Here is a 20,686-nt window from a genome sequence, read left to right on the forward strand (position 1 = left end):
TGTATAGTGTTATGGACTTTGATATTGAAGACTGTTCGTTATCTCCATGTCCTTCATCCTTACGTCGCAGATTCGAATTCCACTGTGGAACCTTGAGACCGGTCATCCGGATGAGACCTTATAAACCGAGGTTCTGTGTCGCAGTATATCTTGGCACTAAAAAGATCCTTCCCTGTTCAATGACCGCAAGAGCCGAGAATAGGACAAAAATTGCAGCTCTCCATCGGCAAGTGGTGGCGTCTACATACATTGTATGAGTGAAAAATTCAACATACAAACAATCCCTTTGACTGCTGTTAATACAAGTGTTTCTTTCCTGTCACTCGTTATACTATTGATGACCAATAATAATATATATGTCCTTCTGTTTAGTAACTTGAATTTAACCACCGAGGTTTTAAGAAAAGGCATATCCAGTTTTAAATAAAAGGACTTTAATCGGAAGTTCATTTAGGTGAGTAACCCTTTTGAACATGGTCCTATGTTTGGTTTCATAATAAACTTAAATTTTAATTTTTTCTTTCTTATTTTTGTTTGTTAGTTTGTTTGCAGAACATAAGAACTCCAATTTTACAAAAGGAAGTAAGTTTGTAAGTTAATTCTTTCTAATGTATATACCTTAATTAGAAAGTTGACTTATTATAGACGATACGTTATATAAATACAGTAAACAATCATTGTTTATATTTGTTAAAATGCTGTGAATGTTTGGAAATATGAGACTAATTATAGTTTGTTTACTTTTACATCTGCCAAAACAAGCTTCATTTTAAAAATAAGCATGCCTTTAAACATTATTATAGACATGCAATCATCAGGTAGGAAAAAAATTGTAAGAAAATTGTACAGTAGTGTACTTGTAGTTACACATACTTCCCTTTTATTGGAAGTTTAATAAATTTATGACAAACGTTAAATTATTCTTAATTTGTCTGAACTGTTCAGTTTGTAGTTTTAATATAATAAATAATTAATTATATCTTAAGACACTGCATGCAGACTTATAATACATTTTTAGTGAAATTTATATATATATCGTATATACTCAAGAGAGGTGAAAAAGAGCTAATTCAAACAATAATGCACAATGCATTTCAGATCACTGTTGTGTTTGGCTCCATCCCTATCCTCTTGCCCCTATCTTATTCAGTAACTATAAACTGATTTCCTGTGAAACTTCTATCCCAGTTTGTTTGATAGCTGACAGGAAACAGTATTAAACAAACTCTTTGTGGCCAAGAATGTTATAAAAATGATTTCAATTAAGTTCCAAAAAACTTAATTCTATTTTCTATGTGAAATAGAAAACTTTTAACTTAAAATCAAATCAATTTATAAAGTGATTCAACTTGAAATTGAGCCATATTTGACAACGATTGCATTATTATTTGTTGTTTAACGTCCCTTTCGAGAATTTTCACTCATATAGAAAAGCCATTATATACTGGTGAATAAACTTCAATTTTAGACCTTTAATCCTCACTCAGGCCATTGAGCAATGAGGGATATTGCGTCGGGCCTCGGGTTTAAAGGCCTCTTCCGAAGGACCCTCAACATATAATACTTCAAAGTGCCGTTCTGTTGGCAAACGAGAAATTGTTGTCTTTTTTTCGACTATGTTCAAAAGTAAATCCTGCTGACAACCCGTTTCCCACTTAACCTTCCAATTACCAATAAAGGAATTGGTGCGGTTTGTATAAATAATTCACCTGCGATTTTATCATTTTTCGAAATCATTGATGGACATGATGTATTGTACCATTGAAGTTTCTCCATCACCCCTGTTAATGTCTTTAAGGAGTACATGTAACGGAAGAGGCTTGGTGGAACATTTACATTTACATGTAATAGAACTAGACATTTTTTCTGTGTCTGTAAGAATTTTTATAATGTTTAGAAATAAAATTAACTTTAATTGTTTGGAATATTGAAAATATTTTATAACTGACCTATTGTTTTGAAGAAATTCAATAGGAGCTACCTGTTTACATGCATTATTGGATTTGCGCTGTAATACCCGGTATATTACGTTTATTTTTTTTATGAAATGAGTAATACATTTCGTTTTCATTTCTTTTTAGACGAGAATATGGAGCGTCCGGCAGTCTTGCTCATTGCATTGGTGATATTAATTTGCGCAGTCATCCTTCAGTTATTCGGCCTAGCCTCACCATATTGGATTTCTAACGAGAATTCAATAGATCCAGAAAAAGATTCAGCAACGTACGCTGGTTTGTGGAAAATGTGTACATGTAAAGATACTGGCGATTACCTACAGAATGATATAGGTGAGCAGACAAATGAATGCCGTACCGTTTCATGTTATTTTATTACCTAATTATATTTATCTTCATTTTACTTAAACAAAGATTGAATTTTTATTTGCAGATATCTCAAACAGCCAGTTGCGCACTAAATCTTCTCAAACTATGAGTATCCTGGGCTTCGTTGCACTCATGTTTGCTTCAGGGTTGACAATCTTAAAGTTATGTTTTCTTAAGCATATGAAACCACTACTAATTGTGTCCAGTATTTCAGCTTTTGTTGGAGGTATGTAATATTCATGGAATTTTTAAGGAATAAATTTATTCCAAAACACAATGATTGACACTGTATTATACTATTGCAATAATTATCAATTAATGATTTATTTTCAGGTCTCAATTAAGTAGAATACCGGTGTATAAAAATATTCTATTCAACATTTGAAAAAAAAGGATACACTCATCCACAATATACAAGAATCATGAACCGACAAAACTCATTGATGACTAGTAAAATGCAATGACCAAATATCTTTATAAATACATTTAAGAATCTCTCATTTTTACCTCTCAATTCAGTCGTATAGAAGTTGTAAAAATTCTCAGGGGCAAAGCCCAATGGATATAATTGTCCTTTTCTTGTTGTCGCTGAAAGAGTTTTTTTTTTTTTTAAAGAACTTTTGATACAAAATTTATCCTGTATAGAGGATCAATAAATTTCACTAAGAACTGAGCTGCAGATCTGTGGCTCGCTAGAAAAAACGACAGAAAACTACGTACAGTGCCATCCTTAGAACTTACTGTTCATTTAATTGTCACTTTAAAAAAGTTATGTTCGGCTCTTGATTACTTTCTTCAAATTTTTACTTAAACTACACGAAAGCTACACGTTCTACATAGCTACGTTGTACTTAGTTTAACTAGCAACAAATAATTCGTAACAATTAAGTCACAACAAACAAGTTATGATAAAATGACTCATAACAAGTACATGTAAGTCAATGTCCTTCCAGGGCCTCCGTACGCTTTAGATCGAATTATCTTGCTATCCAAAATGGGAGCAATAATGGCAGTATGAATTAGCAAAGTTTTCTATGGTTTCCATTTTAAATCTAGGAGGGCTATTAACAATAATTATAGCGAACTTTTGTTGTGGAAATAGTTAAATATTATGTTAGGATCACATCCTTAGTAATACTTGTTTTTTTAATTTGCAGTTTGAAAAAAACATGGATACAGTGTAAATATTATTAAATCGATAAACGGCGCACTTTTGATATATATATATATATATATATATATATATATATATATATATATATATATATATATATATATATATATATATATATATATATATATATATAATATAAAAATTTTTTTTGAAAAGGTGGCATTGTACCTCTCCGGTCTGTAATTATATTTTTTCAGAGATCTACAGTTCTGCAGATACCAAGAAAAGTATCCATAAATGAAATTTTAAATGTCTTTATTTTTTCATTGCAGCTTTCTTCATTGCAGTTTCCATTCTACTGTTTGCAGCTGACGTCAATAATGCGAAACTACTATACAGATATGAATTTCATTTTGCTTTTGCCTTCTCCATTCTGGCAATGATAATAGCTTTTATGTCTGGGGGTTTTATGATCCTAGAAATACCAAAGTAAGCTACACAAGAAATCCAAGAAACAGATCAAGAAATAAAGTGATTTCCTGAATATACAAGCTTCTTCTTTTGTCTAAAAATGATGGCGTGTTTGAACAGTTATATTTGTAATATCTAAATAAATTCGTGAAATTTTAGAAAATCTATTTTAGTTATGCCGTACGGCAGTTTTTTTCTTTTAATGTTTTGAATGTGAACTTGAGAAAAGGATGTGTTAGAGTACTCAATTATTATATTTGCACAAGTGCTCCTACATGTAAATATATATTGACACTACATCCATATTAGATTTTATTAATGTAAGCCTTTTTTGACTGCCCCTTTTCATAAAAGATAATAAAGTCATGTTAATACCCCCCGCTTGAAAAGTGGGAAGGTATACTGTAATCGGTATGTCCGTCCGTCCGTACGTCTGTCCTCTGTCTGTTACGCTTTGGGGTACCAATCTATTATCCGCAACTCCTCTTATACCACTGAGTGAAATTTCATGAAACTTTCACGGAATCTTTAGTACATATTGCCATTGTGCACCTCCTATTTTACTTTTTGATCCGACACATATTTGGGGTTTCCCGGCCACAGAAAAACATGGACTTTGCCATCATAACCATATGGGAGGTGGGGGTATCATTTAGTGAGCTTATTGCTCACAGAACGATCTTAAGGAGGCTTGGGGTTTAACACATTAACCATTAGATATAACGTATTTTTTCCGACATGATATCTTAAGCAGTCAATTATCATTTGGCAAAGAAAAATATCATACATTTTAGTTTCAAAATTTGTACATTTTTGTTAATCTTATATGGACCTCTTCTTCTAAAGGAGATCAAAATAGTCTGAAAATGGCTAAAACCACCCAGCCCTCTTAATTTGTAAATAACATTCATGTTGTGATTTAATTTTATTATATGTTGAAACTTTAACATAAGCTGATTATATGCTGATACTTAAACAAAATATATACATTGACTGTGTTTGAGGGTATTATGCGTTTTATCGGAACTAAGAATCAAACTATTTACCTGAGGCCGTTACAGTTTGGATCGAGGGGTCGACAAATGCATGTTGCCCGAGAACACAGTCTATAAATGATTTGTTGATTTAAAATTTCTCAGGTTTTAAGGAGGTTCGTTCCTGTTATCAAAAGTATTGAATTTTTTTTTGTCGAGTATATTTTTAGAATCTACTTTACATCTATTAGCTTAAGAATAAATCACAAAATGGGGGTCTGTGCACTTCTTTTAGCACTAGCGAGCAATTAATATGTTTTAATTGCACTATAATTACGTCTAATACGTAAATCAATTTTTCAAAATCTTTCTTTTTAAATTATTATCTAAATTAATGATTGGATCAAACACGGTCTTTTTTTAAATCTGAAATAGTCATATTAAAAATTGTCACAACAAAAATAGTTTCAAATTTTTGGCAAAATCAATAAATTGAACTTTCTGCACCCAAAAAATGTTATTATACCCCCGCTTGAAAAGTTGGAGGGTATATAGTAATCGTGATGACCGTCTGTACGTCCGTCCGTCTGTTAGAATTTGGGTATTCTTATCTGCTACTCCTCTCATACCACTAAATGAAAGAAGATGGGGGGGGGATAGGGCGGACGAAGTGCCTATAGTGCGACAGATAAGAAATGAAAAATTTAATCTCAATTATATCCTAATTTTATTTGATATTTCAACTAATATTAAAGTATACTTCATGTAAAATCTCTACAATTTACAAAAGTCTCACAGAGACTGAAAATATTTGCCCATGAAAAAGCATACAAACACTAAAAAGAACAAAATCGATCATTTTCTAATACTTTAAGAAAATTTTTCAACATGAGTGGGTCTTCGCTCCATTTTTTTTTTTTTTGAAAGATAATCCTAAAAGTTTGCGATAAAATATACATTTTTTGGTTTACAAAAACATGGAGCGAAAACCTTTCATACCTTAAAAGTACACTTTTATGACAAAGTATTCGCATCTTTCCGAGAAATAATTTAAGTCCATTAAATCAAGGGTCTTATAACAAAAATGATTTAAATGCCTAAAATCAGCATGAGCCATGTAGCATACATGTGGTAAGCATGTTAGTCCCAACGCAGTTTGATGCGTCGGACTATCATTGCTTAGGGTTTGAGTCCCACGAATACCACTTAATATTTTTTATAAATTCCTGTGTTTGTCAGTTTGGTGAATCCAGGGCTCCCCAACCTTGGCGCCATTCATGTAATCATATACTGCTGGGGCAATAAAAAGAATATTTTTATAAAGGAGAAATTTTTACGAGATTTTTTTTCTTTCAGAAAAGTTTTTTTTCCTCATAATTTTATAAATTTCAATAATGAGAAGCTAATTTAATTACTCAGTTTACATTTTGAATATGATTTCTTAATATCAGACGCTATAGGCATTCTGCCCGCCTTGTTCACCAATCTTTTTTTATGAAACTTTCACAGAATCTTTATTACATATTGCCATTGTGCACTTCCTTTCCAATATATATTTTACTTTTTGATTCGACACATACATGTATTTTGGATTTCCAATTATAGTAAAACATGGACACTGCCATCATAATCATATTGGAGGCGGGGTATCATTTAGTGAGGTCATTGCTCACACTACCTCTAGTTTTTTTTCCGGTGTTAAAAATTTAAAAAGCAACAACAGCATTTGAAAGTAATGATACTTTTTTTATTTCAAGCAGAATGGTAATTCAGAAAATGAAATAAAAAGTGGGGGCTGTAATGTTAATTTTTAGATTTTACTAAAATAGTGCTATTGTTAAGCTTAATTGGGCAATTTCTGTCTTTTGGACTTTCACAATATATTTGATATATTTGCCACATATAATGGTAGAATTCATGAAAGTTAATGTAATATATATAATTTAAGACCAGCATAGAACATTTCACTGCAAAAATTACTCTGTATACAGACTGCATGTAAAAATGAGAATCAACGCTTAACAATACTGAATACTTTGAAAGAGAAAAAAATGGAACTTTTTCTTCTAAAACTCCTTCCGCCACAAAATATAGTTCCTTACAAAATGTTTTTTTATTGTGTGGAGTTTAAAAATGGGGTTTAAATTGAATATAGTTTAATTAACATTAGAGAATCCAAACTTATTATAAGAACTAAAACAGTACGTTTTTTTTTAAAATAAAGGTCAAAACAAAAATCTGCAGAAACCTTGTTAACATACATGTGTATTGAGCTTGCTTCCACAATGTATATTTCCTTTACCCCAGTTAGGTTTAACTTAGTTGCGTCACTTTCAAACGCCAACGTACAAAGAGATTTATTATATGCTGATATTTTCAAACTGTATGCTAATACTTCAACACTATGTGCTGATTCTTAGACATTATATACGGATACTTTGACATTATGTGCGGATACTTTGCCATTATACTGTGAGTATACTATAATGAAATGGTTTTTTTAAAGATAGGTCAAACTTTGAAACTATGAAACGAAATTTGCCCAAAACGCGTGTAACTGAACGAGGAAAAAACTAATAAAGGCATATCCTAGCTGAACTGATATTTTTAAAGCTATAATAGTAGCAAAGCATGATTCTTCGATTTCATGCTTGATCCTGCTTAGAGACATATTCTTACTGGTAATGAGATATTTTTTGCCAAAGTCGTATTTTTCTCAGACATCAAAATTCAAAAGCTCTCATAGATTTATTGAAAGAAAATCAAATCCGATTGAATCAGATAGGTTGTTTGGCGCATTAGTGCGTTTCTGACATTTTATCAGCAAAACAGCTCTACCTGGTCGGAAAAATGCATTTAGATTTATCGTTTACCTTCAAAATACATTTCTTTAGGTTACTTTACAGAAAACTAAAGTAAAGGTTGTATTTTAACGAATGAATAAATTAATTGTGCAATGTGACCCCTCAAAAGGACACATATTTCACTCAAACATCCAACTGAAAACAAAACTTATGTTGTGTTTCCTTATTAGTGGATTTCTTCTGGCCAAAGAACTTTTGATTTAGCCATTCCCTTCACTAAACAACTTTCTATAAATCTGAAAATGTGCATATCGCTTTCCAAAAAAAAAAAAAAAAAAAAAAAAAAAAAAAAAAGGGAAGGTAAAAATGACATAAACTTTTTATAGCACTTTTATTAAGTTTTCCTACATCTAAAGTTGTATATGTTTCATGATTAATAACTTTTTATAGCACTTTTATTAAGTTTTTCTACATCTACAGCTGTATATGTTTCATGATTAATACAATCTTTCTTTTTGCATGCAAACATTGAGACAATTATCCGATTCATTCTTTTTCCAATTGTTTAAACGGTAAGGTGTAGCTTCATAAAAATCATTTGAAGTCAGAGGATGTACAACTACAAAGCTAAGACTACAGTGCTCAGCATTTGACTCAATGATAAATTGTATTTGCTGACAAGGTCATTGTATCGACCGTAGAACTCAAGAAATGATGACTTTAAACGAGACTGTTAACATTCTTGTTTCATCAACTTATCTGTCAATAATTTACCTCGTCTTAGAAATTGTTCATACGTAGAACATGCTCTTGCATATCGAATCAACTGAGATGTATAAACTCCGTATGCAGGTGATGAAGGTATATTGCTGCATAAGTAATGGATCGGAAGTGGACGATAAAAAAGATAAAGTCATCACGTTTATCAAAGAGCTTGGTTGTTAGATTACCATTAACGTCTTTTAAGGGGGGACCTATGTCGTTCTACGTCAAAACAGCGTTATGTGACGTCACAATAGCGACGTTTCTTTTACCTGTTGACTTTTGCAGCTGTGATATAGGCATACCATTGTAATAATAATCAATAACGTACACCATTTACAAAAAGAAAATTTATTCATTATTAATACCAATTTTATTTGATTTATGAAATTTGTTAATATTAGAATTCTCTTCCTTTGGTTGATAATTCATAGCCATTTCAGTTGTGAAGAAATACTTCGATGATATGCTGATATATAAGTGCAAAAGATAAGAAAAAAATCAGCAAAAAAGCGGCTTAAATCATGGAAATATGTTTAATTTTATGTTTACCATTAATTGTATTTTCTGGATAAAACTAAGAAAAATAAAAAAAATGTACTTATACCTATATTTGCTTATTGATTTATAGTGAATGAAGATTTCACTGTATAAAGTCATTCCTATGTTCTAATAGGTGTTGGATGTTTACGGGATAATGAGGGGGGGGGGGATAATGATTGGAATGAAAAAAAAAGAATTAATCTGTTTAAATTGTTTCTAATCAAAACAAAATACTCGTTTTTCGCAAAATATTTTCATATTAAGATGTTTGTCAGTGCTTACTTGCCTTTTTTTTAGTGCAGAAAGGTCAATATTTATGGCACAAGAGTACGAAAATAAAAGAAAACGTCACATTTCTCGTTTGTTTTATCATAAAGGTATACTGTTTTCTTTGTTAAAATGAAGAGATGAATCATTACTTTGAAAAAATATGAATTACATCATTTTCACACAAAGACTTTTTAAGATATTACCTGTTATGCATGTCGGAATTGTAAAAAAAATACGAAAAGAAAAACGGGGTGATACTTACATTGTGCTCCATTATAATTTTTCATACGAGATGAATTACAAGAATTTGCCTTCATTTTAAAGAAACAAGTCATATAAATTAAATACCTGTTGATTTTGATATGATGTGACATTTTTTGGTTCTTTTTAGCGCATATTTTGCGTAGAATAATAATGTCTGAAAATAATCTATTTTTAGCATTTCACACTGTTTTTGCACGTGCTCCTGTGTAAAAATAAGCATATAAAGGTATTGTTTTTAATACCTAAAAATTAAGAGCATGTGGTCAGGAAAGAAATATCAAAGTTTTGAAAATTTCACACAAAGACTTTTCGGACATAGGTCCCCCCTTAAGTAAAATATCCAAATAACATATCCTCAGAATTGGACTTGTGTTAGGATATGATAAATATATATACATTGTATATGGTAAAATGAATTAATCTTTTATACATATAAATTTACTGACAAACAAGAGTTGATTCTCTTTTATCAGTGAGTTGCTGAAAACGGTAATCATACAGAATAAGCCATTTTAAAAAAAATCCAAAGAAAAGAGAAACATTTGGGTTATATGACAATATTAAGACAATTAACGGTAATTATAATTACAACATTATGCGGCCGATTGTAACGAACTTCTGTGGGCTGAATTTAGGAATGCAAAATGAATGAAATGTAATGAATTTCACAGGTCTTGTTTAGAAAAATACTATCATCATTTAAACGGTGTGTATTAAGGAAAGTGATCAACCTCATAGAAACCAATACTGATATAAACTCGTACATGTATGTAGGGAAAAACCACGGACCACTGGTACCTGTAATAATGGAAATGAGATCAGGAGCCTAGTAGGAGTCAACGTCCCCTGCCAACCGGTCACCCCGCCGATATATTAAACAAGAGGCCCACGGACCTTATAGGTCACCTGACTATCATGTAACAACTTTACAATTGAATTGGTTCGCGTTTTAAATGAAAGGCCATGAAATTCAAAATTTTGAAAGAGGCACTAATTGCTTATCAAGACTATACACTTAGCTTGCTTACTTTGGTTACTTAATACCCAGAGGTAGATCAGAGATGCGTTTCCACTTTAAAACCAGTTGTGCACCCCACCCCACAGGAACCTCTGACCCTGCAGGCACATATTTCAAAATTCTAGAAATTTTATTATAAATTTTATTTCATCATAAATGGTTGATTAATACTAAAAAGCAGATTTCAAAGCATTAATTTATTTTCAGACTATGTAACCCCCACCCCCCACTACCCTGACCCAGAGGCCCTGAAATTAACCATTTTGGAAGAGGCACCTTTCATCATCATTAATATGTACTTAGAACATTGGCATAATACCAAGGAGCAAAGGAAAAAGTTTTCGAAGAAGTCAAGCATTTTCTATATATAACCATTAGAGCCCCACGCTAACACCAAAACCGCTGACCCTGGGACCCTGAAATTCACAAATCTGGGAGAGGCATCCTTCTTCATCAAAACTCTGTACATAGTTCATTGGATTAATACTCAGGAGCAGAGAAGAAGATTTTAAAATAACTAATGTATTTTCACTATATAATCAATAGAGCTCCCCCTATCACCAGAACCCCTGACCCTGAGGCCATAAAATTAACAATTTTGGAAGAGGCACTCTTGTGCAACATACATGTAAATATGTACTTGCCTGGTTAGTTTGTTTGATACTCAGGAGCAAGAAGAAGATTTTCAAAGATTTTATACATTTCACTATATAATCTACATAGCCCCGCCCTAGCACCTAAGAACCAATTAATGTCATTATAAAGACAGTGGCTTTCGTCGAAAGCTGACTTTAAATTATAACCAAATAAGGTTTATTTTCAAATAAAGCGATTTATGTTAAAAAATTCGTGAATGTATATTTTTGGGGTCGTCAATGTATTTATTTTTTGTTATTTTACAAAACCTTTAATTTGTAAACCCGGCTCCTGTGATCCAGTTTTACCGCGGCCATAGATTTTATCAAGGCCTTAGCTGTTTCAGCCAATCAGATTGCCGCGCAAGGCATTATATTTATATACATCTTTACTCGGATGTTAACATGTAAATATGTAAATAACATTTATGACAGTAAATAGTTTATGCTGACGAATGACGTAAACTTTTAATTTTTAGCTCTACTGGTCAGAGACCAGAAGAGCTTATGCGATATTAAGGTGTCCGTCGTCCGTCCGTCTAGCTGTCTGTCTGTCCGTCTGTCTATAAACAATTTTTCAAAACGCTACTCCTCCTACAGTTTTCGTCTGATTTTAATATAATCTGGCACACAAGTAGACTACACTAAGATACATCAAATAGTGCATCGGTTTTTGATTTCGATGAACGGTGTTGCCATGGTTACTAAAAATAGAATTTTCTGTGAAATTCCTTTAAAACGCTACTCCTTCTACAGTTTTGGTCCGATTTCAATATAACTTGGCACACAAGTAGACTACACTAAGATACATAAAAGAGTGCATCGGTTTTTAATTTCGAGGGACGGTGTTGTCATGGTTACTAAAAATAGAATTTTCTGTGAAATTCCTTTAAAATGCTACTCCTCCTACAGTTTTGACATGATTTCAATATAACTTGGCACACAAGTAGACTACACTAAGATACATAAAATAGTGCATCGTTTTTTTTTATTTCGATGAACGGTGTTGCCATGGTTACTAAAAATAGAATTTTATGTGAAATTCCTTTAAAACGCTACTCCTTCTACAGTTCTGGTCTGATTTCAATATAACTTGGTACACAAGTAGACTACACTACGATACATAGAATAATGCATCGTTTTTTAAATTTCGATGAACGGTGTTGCCATGGTTACTAAAAATAAAATTTTCTGTGAAATTCCTTTAAAACACTACTCCTCCTACAATTTTGGACTGATTTCAATATAACTTGGCAAACAAGTAGAATACACTAAGATACACAAACTAGTGCAACGGTTTTTGATTTTGATGAATGGTGTTGCCATGGTTACTAAAAATAGAATTTTCTGTGAAATTCCTTTAAAACTCTACTCCTTCTACAGTTTTGATCTGATGGCAATGGCTTCTTTTCTCATCCTTTTTTATAAGTACAAACCAGTAGAGCTACAGTCTCGACAGAGACTTCTGGTTTTTATATTTGTGTTTCGTTCAACATATATATTTGTTCGTGTATATAGTATTTAAGTTGTACATGTAAATGCATATTTTTCTCATAAAAATGTACGTGTTGGAGATACAGCCCATTAGATAAACTTATGCTTTATTAACGGGTAGATGCTTTATCAATAGCACTTCCGGTTTTGACACGATCCCTCGCTTCAAGATTTTATTTTATTGAAACTTTTAATTGTGAAAATTATTGCACCAATATAAAAATGAATGATAAAGAGCGATAATATCGTTAAAAGCAGAAAAAGACTCGTATATGTACAAGAAGTGTCTTATTTTATCAAGGAACCTGTATTGGATACTTGAAGACAGATTTTACCCCCCCCCTTTTAAATCGTTTTCGGAGAAGTCAAGCTAGCCTAGCAGTTAAGTTGTTGTTATAAGATTCCTTTAACATCTTCCATAAATGCTTTCTTATATTATACTATGTATGCCTACCTAGTAATGTAGGTGTACCTTACCATGGATCAACAATGAATTTACAAATAGCCTAGCCTTGCCTTACACGTTTTGTACTGTCATCGTACACTACAGAGTTAATTTTCACGATCCCATGGTCCTTACAACTTTCAGTCAGAAGTTCGTTTGATGTAAACTCCCAGCAATTGACACATAATGTTTTCAAAAACGCAGATAGCAAAAATTCTAAATTTTGAACACGATCTACTTTCTTTCCAGGCATGTCAACATCAACGGTAGTACGTCATCAAGTTATACGTCATCAATCAGCAATCGTTCATGTAGTTTCGCAGGGGAAGTCTCAAAGTTTCGTATGAGATAAATAGAACATCTATAATTGTGTGATTTGATATTGGCTTTATCCAACGCGTTGAAATGGTGTATATTCGCTCGGCAAGCCTCGCGAATATACATGTATACACCATTTCAACACGTTGGATAAAGCCAGTATCAAATCACACAATATAAATATCCTCTAAGTAAGCCATTACATTTTCTCCCTATGCTAGTATTTATACTCTAGGAGCTCCAGGACCATTCCTGCAATCTGATTGGCTGAGAGTTAGTTTCACTATGTACAATATGTGGAGAGAAGTAGAACTTATTTTGTAAGAGGGGGCTGAGAGAGATTATTAAAACCCACTCGAAATCCCCCTTTTTTGAATACGAACTTTGATCTGTTAGACCTGGGACCTCACCTTTTGCCACTTCCAATTATATTTTAAGTCATTCCTCTTGGCATGCATATAATAATATTTTGGTAAAGTGTAATTTTGTATGTATTATACATGTACCTCTTATTGTGTCTGCAATTGGTTGTTTGTAAGTTTAGAACTTGTACATTTTGCTAATGCGTGTGACTTACTTGGTCTTAAGCGGTGATTTGCATGTCAAATTTTGGCGTTTGTATATACTAGCTTGAAATATATCAATTTTTAATAAACAATTTCAGCTCATTGTTTTGAGGTTACTGTTTATTTAATTTTTGCTCGAAATTTAAGAAGAAGCATAAAAACATCTAAGGGCCAGTGAAATTGCTGCTAGAATCCTACTCTTCTGACACAGAACTAATTAGGTATTCCTTTCTTTTGCATGAAACCTAACCAGAAGTTTTACATTTTTTTCGTACAATTAAAGAATTTTCATCAACTCATGGTGGACATCCGATTTTAGCAGCACTTTCCAAGTAATAGGACTTAAGATTAAGGTATATTGCATATATTATTGCCCCAATTAAAGTCATAGTTTGAAAATTTCTTGAAATGTGCTGAATTGTATAAATTGTATGAGAAATATAAAATGACAAAACATATAGTTTCAAAGTAGGTTATTCACAATTTTTGTTTTTATGACATTTTAATATTTTTAGCTTTAAAATTTATAGAGCGCAAGCAGGCACAAGAACAATATTTATATGTTTCATTGATATTATCATTCTAAACATTATCTCAAAATATTGAGCTTGAGCAGATCTGCGCTTGGTGACTTTTACTTAAAATACCGACGCAATATGTATCTTTTTCTGTAGAAATTATGAAAATTAAATCTACATCATTTTCCTGGCGTCATTTCAAACATATTACGTCATTGCTTATGAAGTCTGCAGATATCCCCCTTTTTAGAATACGAGGGACGTTCAATAAATAATGTCATTAGCCCCATGACATACAACAAAGAAATCATATGACATTAAGCTTGACGTTCTCTCATTATAGAATCTTTAATGAATTGATAGCAGTTTATGTGACCATTTTTCATCGCATTATTTCATTGCTGGAAGCTGGAAAACAAGGGCTAGTCGAGACACTGCATTAAAAATGAATGGTCAAGAATCAGTAAACTACAGTAAAATTAAACGCTTCATTTAAGCAGCTGTAAAACTTGTTAATATCCCAAAAATATATGAAATGAAATATGTGAAATTTACAGCAACCAATGTGTTTTATACACCCATGAACAGGTAGATTTCAATAAAAAAAAATTATATAATGATCTTCAAAACTGGGTACCGTCCTTGGCAACAAGAACATACAACAACCAATGTATATTTGCAAAAATTCAACAAATTATCACTGATTATGTTTTATTGACTTTAAGACGCAAGGCAAAATTGATTGACATCATTTTGGGAGTAGTTCACACTGTTTTAAAGAAACATTTGATAGTTAAAAAGTTTAATGCTCAAAGGTCACCCTATATTTTGAAAAATGAGTGAAAGCGACAGCGTGTAGGAATATCTTAACAATTATTTTTAAAAAATCAAAAATTGTACTTATCCACGTTTTTCTGAACTTCAGATAGATAATGCAACTTGAATCCATTTTGCTTTAAACCCTCAAATCAAATTTACAATAGGATGCACTTGACAACATGCAAAGGCCTAAGAAGAACAAAGACTTGCAAGAGCACAACAACAGTTTTAGATGCTATTTTCCGAAATATTAGCGGTCTTGTTGTTCAAATTCATATTCGGGGAGGAAGTTCAATTTCTGGAGGAGTCTTTTAAACAAATTTTTGCAAAAAAATGAAAGGTGTATGAGAGGAAGGAAACAGAATGAGGAGTCCACTACATTAAATTTCTTCAAGACAGCGTCCAAATCCATAGGCCATGAAGAGTAAAGGAGTTTTGGGAATAAACAGAGGGTCAATGTTACGTCACACCAACAGAATTTGCCAGATCTTTGAACCTTTGATTTGTTTCATTTCCCAAACTTCATCAAAAACAATCATCAGAAAGAAAAAAAACAAGTACAGCAAATCATAGGATATGCCATATCCCAGTATACCAAGGGTCATGCTCAAAAATGAGTTCTAAAAACAATTAGAAATTGAATAAAAATGTTACGGACATGTATTTTAATCAAAACAGAATATTTTCGTTAATTCATGAAGACTAAATTATAGAGAAAAAACTTTTTTTGTTTTTTCCGAATCCCAATGACATTATTTATTGAACGTCCCTCGTATAATTATATATTTCTCCGTCAAAGTTTGATTTTGAGGGCATATATTGGTCATTACCGATTAAAGTCCTTTGTGATTCGGAAGAAAGAGTTAAATTAGTCCGATCCTCAGGTTTATAAAATTGGCAGTTAAGTGATCAAAAGTACTTATACAAGTACCTCTGAATCCACAAAATTATGTAAATTGATCCACAGTATTTCTTTAAAGTTAAAGATTAAATTAATCATATTATATAAGAAAAATTGCCAAATCTCCAATATTTTTGCCGAAAAAACCGAATTGGAATATCTGCAATGCATTTTCTAATTGCAAATTGATCAACAAATATATTTTAGGTTAAAAAACTATAGGTATCCAGGAATTCAGAGAAATTGCCATGATTCTTATACTTATTTGGTATTTTTTGTCTTCTACATGTATTTCCGTCATATACTCATAATACATAGTATGAACGGTTTTTTTCTATCATTGCAATACACCACAAATCACTTCTTATTTAATATCATGCTAATAAGCATTCATTTAGTATCTAAGGCTTCATTCAAGAAAATCTTATTTCTCTAAAACTGTCTTATTTTTTCGTTTTAGAGGGTACAAATGTCAACTTTTATAAGACTTTTTCTAAGAATTCCAAAAACCTTTAATCTTATAGAGATGATTAAAATGAAAATTGTTGCATGAAAAAAATTCATTTTCAAGCTTCATTTTGATGCATTTCAAATTAAATATTAATTTTTGGAGTTATCCTCCCTGACTGAGGATCGGATATCCTTAAATTCTTTTGGTATACGCAAGTAATTTTTTATTCTTAGACCTTTGTCAAATAATAGATTAATAAGCATTACATGTACACTGTATATAGTTTTGCGCATCTTTCCGTGATTCATATTCTGAAATCACATGACTCCTTTCCTTAAATTATTATCACTCTGAAATCGCTGGATGTCTTTTCGAGTAATGATGAAATGCTGAATTTCCGGATCCTTTATTGTACTTCAAGGGACAGCTGAGCTATATTCATTGTGAACTCAAGAAATATTTCCGCATAATTATAAACAAGTTGTTTAAAAAGTGTCATCCTCATATGCTTTACTATATGATTATGAGTAAAACACTTTCGATTCCCCCAATAAAACAAAAGTCTACTTCTATATTCACGATTTTAGCTTTCTTTATTTTTACACTGGCAAAGCACGTTGGTTTTAACCAGAAAATGAGATTGGTAACTAATATAATTCATATCCGTTTTTGTGCAAACTTGTTGAAACATGTTGAACGTGAAAAAAAAGTTATATACAGTGTACCACCCTTATACATTCACACAATTTAGTCCTCGGTGTACAAACTCCCTCAAGGAAATGCCATCAAGGAGGCAGTTGTATTCCAACAGGGTGGCGAAATAGGTATTCAGTGAACTTGGATTGGACCAAGATATCTGTGACCAAATAAAAAAAAGATATCTGTGACCATAATGTGTCTTCACAAACACGGAGAGCTAGGAATTCTTTTTAGAAATTTACGGTTCGCAAAAATTTCTTAAACTCTTCATTAGTTCATAAAAACACTTTATGACAGTTCTAATGAGTTTGGCCTTAAATATACGTTACCCCATATCTTAAAACATTAAGTTTATATTTTATCATTATTTTCATTGTATTATTTTCATCTTAATTAAAACAACACTGCTAAGAAATATTTGCTTCGTATTTAGCCTGTTAAAACATGGTTGTAAAACATGACTATGAATTTCTATCTATATATACATGTATAACTCCTGGGACTGAAAAAAATCTACAATACCTGGTTATCAAAATATACTGACGTTAGGATGAACAGTTATTATCTACATTGTTGCTGTAGAATTTCTTGAGGGGTTGGGACTGGCCAGGTGAATGTTCCCGATTTCTGTATTGACTTACTATATATATAGTTTTAAATTTAAATACAGGCTGGTAATTACAAGAAACTTGCTGTCAACTGTTCAACTTTTTTAAAAAAAGAAAATGATCCACATATGAATGTGTTGATTGTTGTAACCAATACATAAAAACAATTCAAACATCACGCGTGATACTGATTCTACGTGAATAAGTGTTTTTCGTCAAGGAGCATATTAAAACTTGTGACATTAAAAAAAAATCATTTTTACTCCATTCAACAGGGGGAATAAACGTTTTAAGGAACTACCTAAAGGTATTTTCTGTTTCGTATTTATTCAGATTGTTCATTCATAGGACCTATTGCTTATCTAGTATTAGTTTACAAATTAACAGTTTCTATATTCTGCATGTATATATTGTCAAGTTTTTGATAATCTGTAGAAGTCCATTTTTCCGCGTGGTATTAATTTACACTATGTACGCGGTCACAAATTTCCGCGAAAATTTATCCAAGCATACTAAATATACATGTAAGGCATAATAGTGACGGTATATTAATAAATCCGCATAATTTTCCATCCACGGATAAAATTGAAATTGAGATTCCGCGGAATTACGACCCCGCGAAAAAAAGTCAGTCTACAGAATACAAAAGCATTAAAAATGCTAATATCCAATGCATTGCGTACATTTTGGCTTTGGATACAAGGATTTGAAAATGTCTTTATTTTCTATATGTAAGTTAATGCTTTTGAAGGGTTTTGGGAAACAAATGAAATATGGTTTAAATACTTAAAGCAATCATTTACTCTAAATTATGCAAGTTAATTAGATGAAACACGTATTTTACATTATTTTAACTTAATAACAGTGTAATATAAAAAGCTAAAATGCCATGTGGAGGCAATTCCATCTTCTTCGTACTTGGCTGCCTATTCTTGCTCACGGCCCTTATACTAGACGTTATAGGCGTGGCTGCGCCATATTGGATCTATGGTGAGATAAGTGGCCTGAAATTATATGCAGGTCTCTGGAAGGAATGTGTCACAAGCGACATCAATGGCCAAAAAAAATCCGGATGCATTAAGTATGGCGATGATATCGATGTTCCAGGTAACAATTCATAAATTTTGTTGATAAGCATGACTTTAAGATGTGATACATGCAAGTACCCACATGTGTGCTAACATAGAACTGAACGAACAACTTTAGAACAAAGATATGAATACATATTCATAAAGATTACTGATTAATACGCTACACACTACTATTTAAAATAAAATTTCAAACTCAAGAATTTCATTGATATATATTTTTTAAATAACTGTTTTAGATTGGCTTAAAGCAGTTCAAGCATTTGGGCTGCTAGGGATTTTCACCTTGACCTTTGCTCTTATTTCTGCCATCCTAAGGATACGTTTCAAGGACAGAAGCTTGGTGTTGATCGTCGCAATCATCTTGTCCTTTATAAGCGGTATATATATATATATATATATATATATATATATATATATATATATATATATATATATATATATATATATATATATATATATATATATATATATATATATATATATATATATTTACAATAGAGTCAGAAAGACACCACAGCTCTTTGATTTTCGTGTAGATCTTTCAGTTAAGTTGTATATAGTATTTCTGTAAGGTTAATAGTTACATGGAGATATTAATTTTAGTGGGATATTTGCTATTTGTGATTCATATCTTGTTGCCTTTGATTTTAAAAGTAGAGTAATACCACATGTTTATCTAAACAAATGTAGTTTATTATTTCTGCATATATCTGCTTAAAATTCTGTTTTGTTTCAGCTGTGTGCACCATCGTGTCCATTGCAGTTTATGCAGGAAAATACCCCGAATTGAGAAATGACAGAAGTTTTGTCAAATTCAGTTTTGCATTTGCTTTCTGTGCAGTTTCTATTGTTCTCTCGGCCATTGGTGGAATTTGTATGATCATTGAAATAGCGAAGAGGTCTTCCTACATGTCAATTGGGCGCTGAGAAAACGTAAATTTGAGTATGCCATAGAAAAAAAACTCAACGTCTTTGTCATATTAATACCAAGTATTTTTTAAAACAGAAATTATGTTTTCCTCTGTATAACTGATGTCAAGACTATTTTATGTATCCGTTAAGCTATATGAACAACCATTCACAGAGTACAGAATTAGCAATACTAGTCCCCTACCGCCAATGTAATCTGGGTCCCACTAAATTGAATTGCAATATTTCCATAAAAAATCATAAAAGCGGAACAAAATTCAAATTTGATGTGTAACTCATCAAGGTCAAATCAAAAACCAAACTTCAACTCGATATCTGCAAGCATTAAAAAAAAAACAGACTGACAGACAACCAGAGGGACAACTAGACAGACAGACTCAGAGAAAACCTGGAGTCCGACCGGTAGGGGATTAATAAGAGCATTGAGTCCGTGTGTCACAATCTTTGTCTACATGTATATTATTTTTATCATTTATTCCAAGCTCTCTGATTGGCTTAAACTTGATCACATGATTAAGTATATAACAGCATATAGACTTGAGTTACTATTTATAGAATCTGAAATGCATGTCGACTTGATGTTTCTTAAAATGGAGATAATTTTCTATAAAACAAAAATAGCACTGATTTCACAATTATAGCCAATACTGAATATGACTAGATGTTT

The 20,686-nt window shown here is 31.9% G+C and overlaps 2 protein-coding genes across 8 annotated transcripts; both read left to right on the forward strand.

Annotated features, from left to right (window-relative positions):
- The first annotated feature begins 209 nt into the window (after window positions 1-209).
- Window positions 210-4,074, forward strand: LOC134245943 (uncharacterized). 6 transcript variants are annotated; one of them, XM_062728178.1, is made up of 5 exons: window positions 210-454; window positions 553-582; window positions 2,082-2,288; window positions 2,389-2,550; window positions 3,771-4,074. In XM_062728178.1, exons 3-5 carry the CDS (start codon window positions 2,090-2,092, stop codon window positions 3,929-3,931), a joined length of 522 nt encoding a protein of 173 aa, XP_062584162.1. In that variant the 5' UTR covers window positions 210-454; window positions 553-582; window positions 2,082-2,089; the 3' UTR covers window positions 3,932-4,074. The 6 variants fall into 6 exon arrangements, with proteins under 6 accessions (XP_062584162.1, XP_062584161.1, XP_062584160.1 ...); XM_062728177.1 differs by having other exon boundaries at window positions 213-454; window positions 553-590; XM_062728176.1 differs by having other exon boundaries at window positions 214-454; window positions 542-582.
- A 14,079-nt stretch (window positions 4,075-18,153) lies between these two features.
- LOC134245945 (uncharacterized) lies at window positions 18,154-20,102 on the forward strand. 2 transcript variants are annotated; one of them, XM_062728182.1, is made up of 4 exons: window positions 18,154-18,305; window positions 18,861-19,105; window positions 19,326-19,466; window positions 19,826-20,102. In XM_062728182.1, the coding sequence occupies exons 2-4, from the start codon at window positions 18,883-18,885 to the stop codon at window positions 20,014-20,016; spliced, it is 555 nt and encodes a 184-aa protein (XP_062584166.1). In that variant the 5' UTR covers window positions 18,154-18,305; window positions 18,861-18,882; the 3' UTR covers window positions 20,017-20,102. The 2 variants fall into 2 exon arrangements, with proteins under 2 accessions (XP_062584166.1, XP_062584165.1); XM_062728181.1 differs by having other exon boundaries at window positions 18,169-18,305; window positions 18,864-19,105.
- The last annotated feature ends 584 nt before the right edge of the window (window positions 20,103-20,686 follow it).

This window comes from Saccostrea cucullata, unplaced genomic scaffold (genome assembly GCF_032062105.1).
Source record: "Saccostrea cucullata isolate Sc308-1 unplaced genomic scaffold, CSIRO_AGI_Scuc_v1 ctg3928, whole genome shotgun sequence".
Taxonomy (NCBI): domain Eukaryota; kingdom Metazoa; phylum Mollusca; class Bivalvia; order Ostreida; family Ostreidae; genus Saccostrea; species Saccostrea cuccullata.